Source organism: Oncorhynchus keta, chromosome 1 (assembly GCF_023373465.1).
Source record: "Oncorhynchus keta strain PuntledgeMale-10-30-2019 chromosome 1, Oket_V2, whole genome shotgun sequence".
Taxonomy (NCBI): domain Eukaryota; kingdom Metazoa; phylum Chordata; class Actinopteri; order Salmoniformes; family Salmonidae; genus Oncorhynchus; species Oncorhynchus keta.
Genome location: NC_068421.1, coordinates 99922948 through 99940794, shown reverse-complemented (window position 1 = coordinate 99940794; position 17847 = coordinate 99922948). Strand labels below are relative to the sequence as shown.

The window sequence follows — 17847 nt, the reverse complement described above, 5'->3', positions numbered from 1 at the left end:
GACACGCCACAGACCTGCACTGACACGCCACGGACCTGCACTGACACGCCACGGACCTGCACTGACACGCCACGGACCTGCACTGACACGCCACAGACCTGCACTGACACGCCACAGACCTACACTGACACGCCACGGACCTGCACTGACACGCCACGGACCTGCACTGACACGCCACGGACCTGCACTGACACGCCACGGGCACGCCACAGACCCGCACTGACACGCCACGGACCTGCACTGACACGCCACGGACCTGCACTGACACGCCACGGACACGCCACAGACCCGCACTGACACGCCACGGACCTGCACTGACACGCCACGGACCCGCACTGACACGCCACGGACCTGCACTGACACGCACTGACACGCCACGGACCTGCACTGACACGCACTGACACGCCACAGACCTGCACTGACACGCCACGGACCTGCACTGACACGCCACGGACCTGCACTGACACGCCACGGACCTACACTGACACGCCACGGACCTGCACTGACACGCCACGGACCTGCACTGACACGCCACGGACCTACACTGACACGCCACGGACCTGCACTGACACGCCACGGACCTGCACTGACACGCCACGGACCTGCACTGACACGCCACGGACCTGCACTGACACGCCACAGACCTACACTGACACGCCACGGACCTGCACTGACACGCCACGGACCTGCACTGACACGCCACGGACCTGCACTGACACGCCACGGGCACGCCACAGACCCGCACTGACACGCCACGGACCTGCACTGACACGCCACGGACCTGCACTGACACGCCACGGACACGCCACAGACCCGCACTGACACGCCACGGACCTGCACTGACACGCCACGGACCTGCACTGACACGCCACGGACCTGCACTGACACGCCACAGACCTGCACTGACACGCCACAGACCTACACTGACACGCCACGGACCTGCACTGACACGCCACGGACCTGCACTGACACGCCACGGACCTGCACTGACACGCCACGGGCACGCCACAGACCCGCACTGACACGCCACGGACCTGCACTGACACGCCACGGACCTGCACTGACACGCCACGGACACGCCACAGACCCGCACTGACACGCCACGGACCTGCACTGACACGACACGGACCTGCACTGACACGCCACGGACCTGCACTGACACGCCACGGACCTGCACTGACACGCCACGGACACGCCACAGACCTGCACTGACACGCCACAGACCTGCACTGACACGCCACAGACCTGCACTGACACGCCACGGACCTGCACTGACACGCCACAGACCTGCACTGACACGCCACGGACCTGCACTGACACGCCACGGACCTGCACTGACACGCCACGGACCTGCACTGACACGCCACGGACCTGCACTGACACGCCACGGACCTGCACTGACACGCCACGGACCTGCACTGACACGCCACGGACCTGCACTGACACGCCACGGACCTGCACTGACACGCCACGGACACGCCACAGACCTGCACTGACACGCCACGGACCTGCACTGACACGCCACGGACCTGCACTGACACGCCACGGACCTGCACTGACACGCCACGGACCTGCACTGACACGCCACGGACACGCCACAGACCGGCACTGACACGGCACAGACCTGCACGGACACGCAACAGACCGGCACTGACACGCCACATACCGGCACTGACACGCCACGGACAGGCACTGGCACGCCACGGCCCTGCACTGGCACTCCACGGACACGCCCCGGACCTGCACTGACACGCCACAGACCTGCACTGACACGCCACGGACCTGCACTGACACGCCACAGACCTGCACTGACACGCCACAGACCTGCACTGACACGCCACGGACCTGCACTGACACGCCACGGACACGCCACAGACCTGCACTGACACGCCACAGACCTGCACTGACACGCCACAGACCTGCACTGACACGACACGGACCTGCACTGACACGCCACGGACCTGCACTGACACGCCACGGACACGCCACAGACCTGCACTGACACGCCACAGACCTGCACTGACACGACACGGACCTGCACTGACACGCCACAGACCTGCACTGACACGCCACAGACCTGCACTGACACGCCACGGACCTGCACTGACACGCCACGGACCTGCACTGACACGCCACGGACCTGTACTGACACGCCACGGACCTGCACTGACACGCCACAGACCTGCACTGACACGACACGGACCTGCACTGACACGCCACGGACCTGCACTGACACGCCACGGACCTGCACTGACACGCCACGGACCTGCACTGACACGCCACGGACCTGCACTGACACGCCACGGACACGCCACAGACCTGCACTGACACGCCACGGACCTGCACTGACACGCCACAGACCTGCACTGACACGCCACAGACCTGCACTGACACGCCACAGACCTGCACTGACACGCCACGGACCTGCACTGACACGCCACGGACCTGCACTGACACGCCACGGACCTGTACTGACACGCCACGGACCTGCACTGACACGCCACAGACCTGCACTGACACGCCACAGACCTGCACTGACATGCCACGGACCTGCACTGACACGCCACGGACCTGCACTGACACGCACTGACACGCCACAGACCTGCACTGACACGCCACAGACCTGCACTGACACGCCACAGACCTGCACTGACACGCCACGGACCTGCACTGACACGCCACGGACCTGCACTGACACGCCACGGACCTGCACTGACACGCCACAGACCTGCACTGACACGCCACAGACCTACACTGACACGCCACGGACCTGCACTGACACGCCACGGACCTGCACTGACACGCCACGGACCTGCACTGACACGCCACGGGCACGCCACAGACCCGCACTGACACGCCACGGACCTGCACTGACACGCCACGGACCTGCACTGACACGCCACGGACACGCCACAGACCCGCACTGACACGCCACGGACCTGCACTGACACGCCACGGACCCGCACTGACACGCCACGGACCTGCACTGACACGCACTGACACGCCACGGACCTGCACTGACACGCACTGACACGCCACAGACCTGCACTGACACGCCACGGACCTGCACTGACACGCCACGGACCTGCACTGACACGCCACGGACCTACACTGACACGCCACGGACCTGCACTGACACGCCACGGACCTGCACTGACACGCCACGGACCTACACTGACACGCCACAGACCTGCACTGACACGCCACAGACCTGCACTGACACGCCACGGACCTGCACTGACACGCCACGGACCTGCACTGACATGCCACGGACCTGCACTGACACGCACTGACACGCCACAGACCTGCACTGACACGCCACAGACCTGCACTGACACGCCACGGACCTGCACTGACACGCCACAGACCTACACTGACACGCCACAGACCTGCACTGAAACGCCACAGACCTGCAGTGACACGCCACGGACCTGCACTGACACGCACTGACACGCCACAGACCTGCACTGACACGCCACGGACCTGCACTGACACGCCACGGACCTGCACTGACACGGACTGACACGCCACAGACCTGCACTGACACGCCACGGACCTGCACTGACACGCCACAGACCTGCACTGACACGCCACAGACCTACACTGACACGCCATAGACCTGCACTGACACGCCACAGACCTGCACTGATACGCCACAGACCTGCACTGACACGCCACAGACCTGCACTGACACGCCACAGACCTGCACTGACACGCCACGGACCTGCACTGACACGCCACAGACCTGCACTGACACGCCACGGACCTGCACTGACACGCCACGGACCTGCACTGACACGCCACGGACCTGCACTGACACGCCACGGACCTGCACTGACACGCCACGGACCTGCACTGACACGCCACGGACCTGCACTGACACGCCACGGACCTGCACTGACACGCCACGGACCTGCACTGACACGCCACGGACCTGCACTGACACGCCACGGACCTGCACTGACACGCCACAGACCTGCACTGACACGCCACGGACCTACACTGACACGCCACGGACCTGCACTGACACGCCACGGACCTGCACTGACACGCCACGGGCACGCCACAGACCCGCACTGACACGCCACGGACCTGCACTGACACGCCACGGACCTGCACTGACACGCCACGGACACGCCACAGACCCGCACTGACACGCCACGGACCTGCACTGACACGCCACGGACCCGCACTGACACGCCACGGACCTGCACTGACACGCACTGACACGCCACGGACCTGCACTGACACGCCACAGACCTGCACTGACACGCCACGGACCTGCACTGACACGCCACGGACCTGCACTGACACGCCACAGACCTACACTGACACGCCACGGACCTGCACTGACACGCCACGGACCTGCACTGACACGCCACGGACCTACACTGACACGCCACAGACCTGCACTGACACGCCACAGACCTGCACTGACACGCCACGGACCTGCACTGACACGCCACGGACCTGCACTGACATGCCACGGACCTGCACTGACACGCACTGACACGCCACAGACCTGCACTGACACGCCACAGACCTGCACTGACACGCCACGGACCTGCACTGACACGCCACAGACCTACACTGACACGCCACAGACCTGCACTGAAACGCCACAGACCTGCAGTGACACGCCACGGACCTGCACTGACACGCACTGACACGCCACAGACCTGCACTGACACGCCACGGACCTGCACTGACACGCCACGGACCTGCACTGAGACGGACTGACACGCCACAGACCTGCACTGACACGCCACGGACCTGCACTGACACACCACAGACCTGCACTGACACGCCACAGACCTACACTGACACGCCATAGACCTGCACTGACACGCCACAGACCTGCACTGATACGCCACAGACCTGCACTGACACGCCACAGACCTGCACTGACACGCCACAGACCTGCACTGACACGCCACGGACCTGCACTGACACGCCACAGACCTGCACTGACACGCCACGGACCTGCACTGACACGCCACGGACCTGCACTGACACGCCACGGACCTGCACTGACACGCCACGGACCTGTACTGACACGCCACGGACCTGCACTGACACGCCACAGACCTGCACTGACACGCCACAGACCTGCACTGACATGCCACGGACCTGCACTGACACGCCACGGACCTGCACTGACACGCCACAGACCTGCACTGACACGCCACAGACCTGCACTGACACGCCACAGACCTGCACTGACACGCCACGGACCTGCACTGACACGCCACGGACCTGCACTGACACGCCACGGACCTGCACTGACACGCCACAGACCTGCACTGACACGCCACAGACCTACACTGACACGCCACGGACCTGCACTGACACGCCACGGACCTGCACTGACACGCCACGGACCTGCACTGACACGCCACGGGCACGCCACAGACCCGCACTGACACGCCACGGACCTGCACTGACACGCCACGGACCTGCACTGACACGCCACGGACACGCCACAGACCCGCACTGACACGCCACGGACCTGCACTGACACGCCACGGACCCGCACTGACACGCCACGGACCTGCACTGACACGCACTGACACGCCACGGACCTGCACTGACACGCACTGACACGCCACAGACCTGCACTGACACGCCACGGACCTGCACTGACACGCCACGGACCTGCACTGACACGCCACGGACCTACACTGACACGCCACGGACCTGCACTGACACGCCACGGACCTGCACTGACACGCCACGGACCTACACTGACACGCCACAGACCTGCACTGACACGCCACAGACCTGCACTGACACGCCACGGACCTGCACTGACACGCCACGGACCTGCACTGACATGCCACGGACCTGCACTGACACGCACTGACACGCCACAGACCTGCACTGACACGCCACAGACCTGCACTGACACGCCACGGACCTGCACTGACACGCCACAGACCTACACTGACACGCCACAGACCTGCACTGAAACGCCACAGACCTGCACTGACACGCCACGGACCTGCACTGACACGCACTGACACGCCACAGACCTGCACTGACACGCCACGGACCTGCACTGACACGCCACGGACCTGCACTGACACGGACTGACACGCCACAGACCTGCACTGACACGCCACGGACCTGCACTGACACGCCACAGACCTGCACTGACACGCCACAGACCTACACTGACACGCCATAGACCTGCACTGACACGCCACAGACCTGCACTGATACGCCACAGACCTGCACTGACACGCCACAGACCTGCACTGACACGCCACAGACCTGCACTGACACGCCACGGACCTGCACTGACACGCCACGGACCTGCACTGACACGCCACGGACCTGCACTGACACGCCACGGACCTGCACTGACACGGACTGACACGCCACAGACCTGCACTGACACGCCACGGACCTGCACTGACACGCCACGGACCTGCACTGACACGCCACGGACCTGCACTGACACGCCACGGACCTGCACTGACACGCCACGGACCTGCACTGACACACCACGGACACGCCACAGACCTGCACTGACACGCCACAGACCTGCACTGACACGCCACGGACCTGCACTGACACGCCACGGACCTGCACTGACACGCCACGGACCTGCACTGACACGCCACGGACCTGCACTGACACGCCACGGACCTGCACTGACACGCCACGGACCTGCACTGACACGCCACAGACCTACACTGACACGCCACGGACCTGCACTGACACGCCACGGACCTGCACTGACACGCCACGGACCTGCACTGACACGCCACAGACCTGCACTGACACGCCACAGACCTGCACTGACACGCCACAGACCTGCACTGACACGCCACAGACCTACACTGACACGCCACGGACCTGCACTGACACGCCACGGACCTGCACTGACACGCACTGACACGCCACAGACCTGCACTGACACGCCACGGACCTGCACTGACACGCCACGGACCTGCACTGACACGCCACGGACCTGCACTGACACGCCACGGACCTGCACTGACACGCCACGGACCTGCACTGACACGCACTGACACGCCACAGACCTGCACTGACACGCCACGGACCTGTACTGACACGCCACGGACCTGCACTGACACGCCACAGACCTGCACTGACACGCCACGGACCTGCACTGACACGCCACGGACCTGCACTGACACGCCACGGACCTGCACTGACACGCACTGACACGCCACAGACCTGCACTGACACGCCACAGACCTGCACTGACACGCCACAGACCTGCACTGACACGCCACGGACCTGCACTGACACGCCACGGACCTGCACTGACACGCCACGGACCTGCACTGACACGCCACAGACCTGCACTGACACGCCACAGACCTACACTGACACGCCACGGACCTGCACTGACACGCCACGGACCTGCACTGACACGCCACGGGCACGCCACAGACCCGCACTGACACGCCACGGACCTGCACTGACACGCCACGGACCTGCACTGACACGCCACGGACCTGCACTGACACGCCACGGACACGCCACAGACCCGCACTGACACGCCACGGACCTGCACTGACACGCCACGGACCCGCACTGACACGCCACGGACCTGCACTGACACGCACTGACACGCCACGGACCTGCACTGACACGCACTGACACGCCACAGACCTGCACTGACACGCCACGGACCTGCACTGACACGCCACGGACCTGCACTGACACGCCACAGACCTACACTGACACGCCACGGACCTGCACTGACACGCCACGGACCTGCACTGACACGCCACGGACCTACACTGACACGCCACAGACCTGCACTGACACGCCACGGACCTGCACTGACACGCCACGGACCTGCACTGACACGCCACGGACCTGCACTGACACGCCACGGACCTGCACTGACACGCACTGACACGCCACAGACCTGCACTGACACGCCACAGACCTGCACTGACACGCCACGGACCTGCACTGACACGCCACAGACCTACACTGACACGCCACAGACCTGCACTGAAACGCCACAGACCTGCACTGACACGCCACGGACCTGCACTGACACGCACTGACACGCCACAGACCTGCACTGACACGCCACGGACCTGCACTGACACGCCACGGACCTGCACTGACACGGACTGACACGCCACAGACCTGCACTGACACGCCACGGACCTGCACTGACACGCCACAGACCTGCACTGACACGCCACAGACCTACACTGACACGCCACAGACCTGCACTGACACGCCACAGACCTGCACTGACACGCCACAGACCTGCACTGACACGCCACGGACCTGCACTGACACGCCACAGACCTGCACTGACACGCCACGGACCTGCACTGACACGCCACGGACCTGCACTGACACGGACTGACACGCCACAGACCTGCACTGACACGCCACAGACCTGCACTGACACGCCACGGACCTGCACTGACACGCCACGGACCTGCACTGACACGCTACGGACCTGCACTGACACGCCACGGACCTGCACTGACACACCACGGACACGCCACAGACCTGCACTGACACGCCACGGACCTGCACTGACACGCCACGGACCTGCACTGACACGCCACGGTCCTGCACTGACACGCCACGGACCTGCACTGACACGCCACGGACCTGCACTGACACGCCACGGACCTGCACTGACACGCCACGGACCTGCACTGACACGCCACGGACCTGCACTGACACGCCACGGACCTGCACTGACACGCCACAGACCTACACTGACACGCCACGGACCTGCACTGACACGCCACGGACCTGCACTGACACGCCACAGACCTGCACTGACACGCCACGGACCTGCACTGACACGCACTGACACGCCACAGACCTACACTGACACGCCACGGACCTGCACTGACACGCCACGGACCTGCACTGACACGCCACAGACCTGCACTGACACGCCACAGACCTACACTGACACGCCACGGACCTGCACTGACACGCCACGGACCTGCACTGACACGCCACGGACCTGCACTGACACGCCACAGACCTGCACTGACACGCCACAGACCTGCACTGACACGCCACAGACCTGCACTGACACGCCACAGACCTACACTGACACGCCACGGACCTGCACTGACACGCCACGGACCTGCACTGACACGCACTGACACGCCACAGACCTGCACTGACACGCCACGGACCTGCACTGACACGCCACGGACCTGCACTGACACGCCACGGACCTGCACTGACACGCCACGGACCTGCACTGACACGCCACGGACCTGCACTGACACGCACTGACACGCCACAGACCTGCACTGACACGCCACGGACCTGCACTGACACGCCACGGACCTGCACTGACACGCCACAGACCTGCACTGACACGCCACGGACCTGCACTGACACGCCACGGACCTGCACTGACACGCCACGGACCTGCACTGACACGCCACAGACCTGCACTGACACGCCACAGACCTGTCATATCGCCAGTCAACTGATAATGACTCTGTGTTGACCTCTGTGTTTGACCACATGTTGACCTCTGCCCCCTGCCCCTAGTGAGGATGGATGGTGGAGTTCGTCTGGTGAAGCTGCCCTCAGCCTCAAGCGCCTCCTTTGTGCTCCGCTTCCTGGAGACGCTGTGCCGCACGCTGCAGAGTAATTTCCTCTTCAGCTCCCAGCCCTTCAGCAACATATACACCTACAGTAAATATGGTAACTATACCTACAGCACCGCCAAGGCAGGTAACTGCCCCCACAGCACCGCCAAGGCAGGTAACTGCCCCCACAGCACCGCCAAGGCAGGTAACTACCCCCACAGCACCGCCAAGGCAGGTAACTGCCCCCACAGCACCGCCAAGGCAGGCAGGTAACTTTGGTAACACTGTAACTATAAACCTAGACAGGACCAGGACAGGTAAAAAAAGTGCCTATTAGAATTTGGCCATCGCTTTCATAGTGTCTTGCAGGACCCTGACATTGTTCTCAAGGAAGTACATGTACATTCAATGATAAATGTTGTCTTGGACAGGGCACTGTATATATGTGTAGCTGTGTTTCACAACATCTCTACCCTGTGTCTGTACTAGCTGTGTCTACTAACCTACATTACTCATCTCATATGTATATACTGTACTCTATACCATCTCCTGCATCTTGCCTATGCCGTTCTGTACCGTCACTCATTCATATATTGTTATGTACTTAGTCTTTATCCCTTTACACTTGTGTGTATAAGGTAGTAGTTGTGGAATTGTTAGGTTAGATTACTCTGTACCGGCAGTGTGTCTGTACCGGCAGTGTGCCTGTACCGGCAGTGTGTCTGTACCGGCAGTGTGCCTGTACCGGCAGTGTGTCTGTAGCGGCAGTGTGTCTGTACCGGCAGTGTGCCTGTACCGGCAGTGTGCCTGTACCGGCAGTGTGTCTGTACCGGCAGTGTGCCTGTACCGGCAGTGTGTCTGTAGCGGCAGTGTGTCTGTACCGGCAGTGTGTCTGTACCGGCAGTGTGTCTGTACCGGCAGTGTGTCTGTACCGGCAGTGTGTCTGTACCGGCAGTGTGCCTGTACCGGCAGTGTGTCTGTACCGGCAGTGTGTCTGTACCGGCAGTGTGTCTGTACCGGCAGTGTGTCTGTACCGGCAGTGTGTCTGTACCGGCAGTGTGCCTGTACCGGCAGTGTGTCTGTACCGGCAGTGTGTCTGTACCGGCAGTGTGCCTGTACCGGCAGTGTGTCTGTACCGGCAGTGTGCCTGTACCGGCAGTGTGTCTGTAGCGGCAGTGTGTCTGTAGCGGCAGTGTGCCTGTACCGGCAGTGTGCCTGTACCGGCAGTGTGTCTGTAGCGGCAGTGTGCCTGTACCGGCAGTGTGCCTGTACCGGCAGTGTGCCTGTAGCTGTAGCACCATCTCTTCCCTATGCGTTTGTCTGTGTTCCAGTGAAGGAGGAGGCGTTGGAGGCCCCATCACTGAGCCAGGGGATGAAACGTCTATCTAGAGACGCATCCCCCTACGCAGCCCCCCTTTCCCCTAAACTACTGTGCACCGAGGCACACCTTTCAGAAGGTAACATCAGACAATCAGCACCGTCTACTGGCTCACATTACACACATCCAGTACATCAACACAAATCATATGTAGCTTGTTTCTCCAACCTCTAAGACCTTTTGATGATCAGTGACCAATTCTAAAATGCATTAAATAGTTTTTTTCCTCATCAATCTCCACCCAATACCACATAATGACAAAGCGAAAACAATTTTTCTGAAATTAAAAATACAAAACAGAAATACCTTATTTACATAAGTATTCAGACCCTGTCTATATAAGATCCCACAGTAGACAGTGCATGTCAGAGCAGAAACCAAGCCATGAGGTTGAAGGAATTGTCCGTAGAGCTCCGAGACAGGATGTGTAGAGGCACAGATCTGGGGAAGGGTACCAAAACATTTCTGCAGCATTGAAGATCCAAAAGACCACAGGGCCTCCATCATTATTAAATGGAAGAAGTTTGGAACCATCAAGACTCTTCCTAGAGCTGGCTACCCGGCCAAACGGAGCAATCAGGGGAGAAAGGTCTTGGTCAGGGAGGTGACCAAGAACCCGATGGTCACTCTGACAGAGCTCCAGTGTTCCTCTGTGGAGATGAGAGAACCTTCCAGAAGGACAGCCATCCCTGCAGCACTTCATCAATCAGGCCTTTATGGTAGAGTGGCCAGAGGGTCCTCAGTAAAAGGCACACGGCAGCCCGCTTTGAGTTTGCCAAAAGGCACCTAAAGGACTGACCATGAGAAACCGTTTCTCTGGTCTGATGTGACCAAGATTACACTCTTTGGCCTGAATACCAAGTCTCACGTCTGGAGGAAACTTGGCACCATCCCTACAGTGAAGCATGGGGATGTTTTTCAGAGGCAGGGACTGGAGGACTAGTCTGGTTCGAGGCAAAGATGAATGGCTCAAAGTACAGTGAGATCCTTGAAAACCTGCTCCAGAGAACCCAGGACCTCAGACTGGAGCGAAGGTTCACCTTCCAACAGGACAACGACCCTAAGCACACAGCCAAGACAATACAGGAGTGGCTTCAGGACAAGTCTCTGAATGTCCTTGAGTGGCCCAGCCAGAGTCCGGACTTGAACCAGATCAAACATCTCTTGATAGACCTGAAAATAGCTGTGCAGCGACGCTCCCCATCCAACCTGACAGAGCTTGAGAGGATCTGCAGAGAAGAATGGGAGAAACTCCTCAAATACAGGTGTGCCAATCTTGTGGCAGCATACCCAACAAGACTTGATATTATAATAATAATATAGCTATTTTTCAAAATAATATCTTTATTTTATTATGTTTGTAAAAAAAAACTGCCTGTTTTTACTTTGTCATGATGGGGTATTGTGTGTAGATTGCTGAGGGAATAAAAATATTATTTTAGAATAGGGCTTTTGCATGGCAAAATGTGTAAAAAGTCAAGGGGATGCACTGTATCTTGGGATTGGACAGATAGAGGTTAGAGTAAGGGCCTAATAAGACAGAGGACGATGTCTCTAGCAGATACTCTGCCCCATGAGGAGAACAGCCTTCTGAAGGAGCAGTGCTTCATGGACTCTAACTCCATGATGCTGCGCAGCCCCTCTGACTACCACACCCACTCCCAGGCCAGCAGCCCCTATTACCCATGCCATGGCCCCGAACGCGCCCACAGCACGCCACTGCACCGCCTTGCCTCCAACCCTGCGGACCTCCCCTGTACACACACCAACAGAGGAGTGGAAGGTAGGCCCTGTCAGAGCCTCTGTCCTCATGGTGTGTTGCTGTATCCAATAACCTGCTATTGCCATGGGGATAACTTTTGTTTGAAGACACACATCCCTGGAATATTTGATCATTGCAATCTCTTTGAAGTAACGTAGTGGCAACAGTAGATCGTACCATCTTAATGTTCAAATTCCGAGCCCTGGATTTAAACAACTCCGACATTAAATGGCTCAGACTATCTTATGGGCCATAATCAAATGGTGGATGTGAACGGGTCACTGTCTAAACCCAAAAGTAATATCTGCGGATTACCACAAGGAAGACCTATTTCCCCCCCCCCTGCTGTTTATCTCTGCAGCAACTATGAGCTGTAGACTAGTTCACCGTGTCTTACTGCTCTGTTCTCCAGCCGCCAGCTCCACCACGGGCCCCGAGCCCACGGGCCCTGACAGACAGACCCCCAGGGGGGCGGGGTTGGGCAGGAACCCCTCTACCTGGTCCATCGATGAGGTCATGCAGTTTGTGAGCGACGCCGACCCCTCAGCCCTGGCCCCGCACGCTGAGCTGTTCAGGAAACACGTGAGTGACTACTGACCATAGAGTTAGAGGGAAAACTACCATTCTTACTGTTATTACTGACCATAGAGTTATAACCACTAGAAAATGACTGTTATTACTGACCATAGTTATAACCACTAGAGTAGAGGGCAAACTACTGTTATTACTGGCCATAGAGTTATAACCACTAGAGTAGAGGGCAAACTACTGTTATTACTGGCCATAGAGTTATAACCACTAGAGTAGAGGGCAAACTACTGTTATTACTGGCCATAGAGTTATAACCACTAGAGTAGAGGGCAAACTACATTTACATTTAAGTCATTTAGCAGACGCTCTTATCCAGAGCGACTTACAAATTGGTGCATTCACCTTATGACATCCAGTGGAACAGCCACTTTACAATAGTGCATCTAAATATTTTAAGGGGGGTGAGAAGGATTACTTATCCTATCCTAGGTATTCCTTAAAGAGGTGGGGTTTCAGGTGTCTCCGGAAGGTGGTGATTGACTCCGCTGTCCTGGCGTCGTGAGGGAGTTTGTTCCACCATTGGGGGCCAGAGCAGCGAACAGTTTTGACTGGGCTGAGCGGGAACTGTACTTCCTCAGTGGTAGGGAGGCGAGCAGGCCAGAGGTGGATGAACGCAGTGCCCTTGTTTGGGTGTAGGGCCTGATCAGAGCCTGGAGGTACTGAGGTGCCGTTCCCCTCACAGCTCCGTAGGCAAGCACCATGGTCTTGTAGCGGATGCGAGCTTCAACTGGAAGCCAGTGGAGAGAGCGGAGGAGCGGGGTGACGTGAGAGAACTTGGGAAGGTTGAACACCAGACGGGCTGCGGTGTTCTGGATGAGTTGTAGGGGTTTAATGGCACAGGCAGGGAGCCCAGCCAACAGCGAGTTGCAGTAATCCAGACGGGAGATGACAAGTGCCTGGATTAGGACCTGCGCCGCTTCCTGTGTGAGGCAGGGTCGTACTCTGCGGATGTTGTAGAGCATGAACCTACAGGAACGGGCCACCGCCTTGATGTTAGTTGAGAACGACAGGGTGTTGTCCAGGATCACGCCACGGTTCTTAGGGCTCTGGGAGGAGGACACAATGGAGTTGTCAACCGTGATGGCGAGATCATGGAACGGGCAGTCCTTCCCCGGGAGGAAGAGCAGCTCCGTCTTGCCGAGGTTCAGCTTGAGGTGGTGATCCGTCATCCACACTGATATGTCTGCCAGACATGCAGAGATGCGATTCGCCACCTGGTCATCAGAAGGGGGAAAGGAGAAGATTAATTGTGTGTGTCGTCTGCATAGCAATGATAGGAGAGACCATGTGAGGTTATGACAGAGCCAAGTGACTTGGTGTATAGCGAGAATAGGAGAGGGCCTAGAACAGAGCCCTGGGGGACACCAGTGGTGAGAGCGCGTGGTGAGGAGACAGATTCTCGCCACGCCACCGCCACCAAACTACTGTTATTACTGGCCATAGAGTTATAACCACTAGAGTAGAGGGCAAACTACTGTTATTACTGGCCATAGAGTTATAACCACTAGAGTAGAGGGCAAACTACTGTTATTACTGGCCATAGAGTTATAACCACTAGAGTAGAGGGCAAACTACTGTTATTACTGGCCATAGAGTTATAACCACTAGAGTAGAGGGCAAACTACTGTTATTACTGGCCATAGAGTTATAACCACTAGTAAACGATTATTACTGACCATAGTTATAACCACTAGAGTAGAGGGAAAACTACTGTTATTACTGGCCATAGAGTTATAACCACTAGAGTAGAGGGCAAACTACTGTTATTACTGGCCATAGAGTTATAACCACTAGAGTAGAGGGCAAACTACTGTTATTACTGGCCATAGTTATAACCACTAGAGTAGAGGGCAAACTACTGTTATTACTGGCCATAGTTATAACCACTAGAGTAGAGGGCAAACTACTGTTATTACTGGCCATAGAGTTATAACCACTAGAGTAGAGGGCAAACTACTGTTATTACTGGCCATAGAGTTATAACCACTAGAGTAGAGGGCAAACTACTGTTATTACTGGCCATAGAGTTATAACCACTAGAGTAGAGGGCAAACTACTGTTATTACTGGCCATAGAGTTATAACCACTAGAGTAGAGGGCAAACTACTGTTATTACTGGCCATAGAGTTATAACCACTAGAGTAGAGGGCAAACTACTGTTATTACTGGCCATAGAGTTATAACCACTAGAGTAGAGGGCAAACTACTGTTATTACTGGCCATAGAGTTATAACCACTAGAGTAGAGGGAAAACTACTGTTTTGATGGTTATACGCCAGTGTGCATGGTTTCTTCTGAATGATGCTAATCCTGGCTTATTTCTCTCTCTCTCCTGTCTTTCTGCCTGCGTGTCTGTCCATCCTCAGGAGATTGACGGCAAGGCCCTGATGCTGCTGAGGAGTGACATGGTGATGAAGTACATGGGTCTGAAGCTGGGGCCCGCCTTGAAGCTGTGTCACCACATAGAGCGGCTAAAACAGGGCAAATTGTAGAGCTGAACCGCAGAATGGAACAGGGCAAACTGTAGAGGTGAAACACAGAATGGAACAGGGCAAACTGTAGAGGTGAAACACAGAATGGAACAGGGCAAACTGTAGAGGTGAAACACAGAATGGAACAGGGCAAACTGTAGAGGTGAAACACAGAATGGAACAGGGCAAACTGTAGAGGTGAAACACAGAATGGAACAGGGCAAACTGTAGAGGTGAAACACAGAATGGAACAGGGCAAACTGGAGAGCTGAAACACAGACAAACAGGGCTAACTGTAGGGCTGAAACTGTAGAATTGTAACAGACTGAAACAGGGCAAATGGACTGAAACACAGAAAAGAACAGGGCAAGCTGTAGAGCTGAAACAGGGCAAGCTGTAGAGCTGAAACAGGGCAACAACAAATTGTAGCAGGTCCCAGATTAGCCCGGCCTCACAGACCCCAGGTGAGAAACAGCTCATCCTACCACAGAATGTCCCACAGCATCTCTTACAGGTGACCCAATACTCAACCTCTAACAGTCTCTTCAGGGGCACACAGCCCCCTCTAGCCCCCAGCCTGCACTAAGCCCTCTTTATCTCTGAGCTCTCTCACTCCGGTTATGTTATCTGTGGTAACATGCCTCTAACATACAGACAGTGTGGAAACACATGGTGTGGATCAGTGAAAACATGCGTCGTGCATCGCTGGCACCACATTACCTCATCCCCTCCCCAGCCAATCAGAGCTGGGCAAGCCAAACACAGAAGGCTGTGATTGGTTGGATCCCAAAGCAACAGACTCTCTCCATAGTGTTTACATTGAATAGCACAGACTGACTGACTAACCTACACTAGGACATGCTAAGACTTTTTACTGAGTAATGTTTCATCCGGCTTCTGGATCCCAAAGATGTACAATGTTTTCTACTATGACGTTCTGTTTTTATTATCATAAATATCCTGTTAATAAGGAGGATGTGTATATAAATTTAACAGTGACGATATTAGATGCTAAACCTGTTTACAGCTGCAGAATGTCTGTTGTCTATTTCAATTCCTGTTAGTTCAATAATGTGCCCATGATGCTGGATGATCTGCAGTTTAAGGTAGACCTTTGGCCTGTTGCCATGATGGTCACTAGCCTCTCATGGTAAAGGGTGAAATGTGTTACTAGTGTTAGCAGGTGACTTTCCCCAATGTAAGATGGCCATTGTCTTAAACAGCTAAACGTTTTATCTAATGCCTGTCAGACGGACAGGCACACAGACCGTCAACCTCCAACCAGTGGAGATAATCAGGCAGTGCTTTTGAAACTCAAAATCCCTGTGAGTGTGGTGTTTGATGTGGGGATTAATGAAGGTCATGCTGTTAGAGATCGCCCCTACTGGTGGTGTCAAGCACGGAGGCTTTGTCCAGTTTTCATCAATACAGAACTGTCGAGAAAGATTATTTTAATTTATTTCAGATGACTGCTCAGTGATTCTAGAAGTTATTTCAGATGACTGCTCAGTGATTCTAGAAGTTATTTCAGATGACTGCTCAGTGATTCTAGAAGTTATTTCAGATGACTGCTCAGTGATTCTAGAAGTTATTTCAGATGACTGCTCAGTGATTCTAGAAGTTATTTCAGATGACTGCTCAGTGATTCTAGAAGTTATTTCAGATGACTGCTCAGTGATTCTAGAAGTTATTTCAGATGACTGCTCAGTGATTCTAGAAGTTATTTCAGATGACTGCTCAGTGATTCTAGAAGTTATTTCAGATGACTGCTCAGTGATTCTAGAAGTTATTTCAGATGACTGCTCAGTGATTCTAGAAGTTATTTCAGATGACTGCTCAGTGATTCTAGAAGTTATTTCAGATGACTGCTCAGTGATTCTAGAAGTTATTTCAGATGACTGCTCAGTGATTCTAGAAGTTATTTCAGATGACTGCTCAGTGATTCTAGAAGTTATTTCAGATGACTGCTCAGTGATTCTAGAAGTTATTTCAGATGACTGCTCAGTGATTCTAGAAGTTATTTCAGATGACTGCTCAGTGATTCTAGAAGTTATTTCAGATGACTGCTCA

The 17847-nt window shown here is 56.5% G+C and overlaps 1 protein-coding gene and 1 long non-coding RNA gene across 16 annotated transcripts in view; one reads left to right on the top strand and one right to left on the bottom strand.

Moving 5' to 3' along the window:
* The window catches only part of LOC118376315 (sex comb on midleg-like protein 2), an 83898-nt gene extending 66052 nt beyond the window's left edge, over positions 1–17846 (top strand). For 13 of the 15 annotated variants that reach the window (XM_052468888.1, XM_052468906.1, XM_052468912.1 and 10 more), the window contains 5 exons: positions 9535–9690; positions 10907–11032; positions 12512–12736; positions 13128–13297; positions 15673–17846. In XM_052468888.1, coding sequence (XP_052324848.1) covers positions 9535–9690; positions 10907–11032; positions 12512–12736; positions 13128–13297; positions 15673–15798 — 803 coding nt within the window. In that variant the 3' untranslated portion in view covers positions 15799–17846. The remainder of the gene's footprint in view (positions 1–9534; positions 9691–10906; positions 11033–12511; positions 12737–13127; positions 13298–15672) is intronic. The other 2 variants (XM_052468892.1, XM_052468941.1) reach the window with 2 other exon arrangements.
* On the bottom strand, positions 3381–4851 carry LOC127909075 (uncharacterized). The gene is made up of 3 exons (XR_008069488.1): positions 4816–4851; positions 4282–4323; positions 3381–3556 (listed from the first exon to the last, which is right to left on the bottom strand). It is a non-coding gene; the product is annotated as an uncharacterized LOC127909075 (long non-coding RNA).
* Position 17847: the final 1 nt, after the last annotated feature.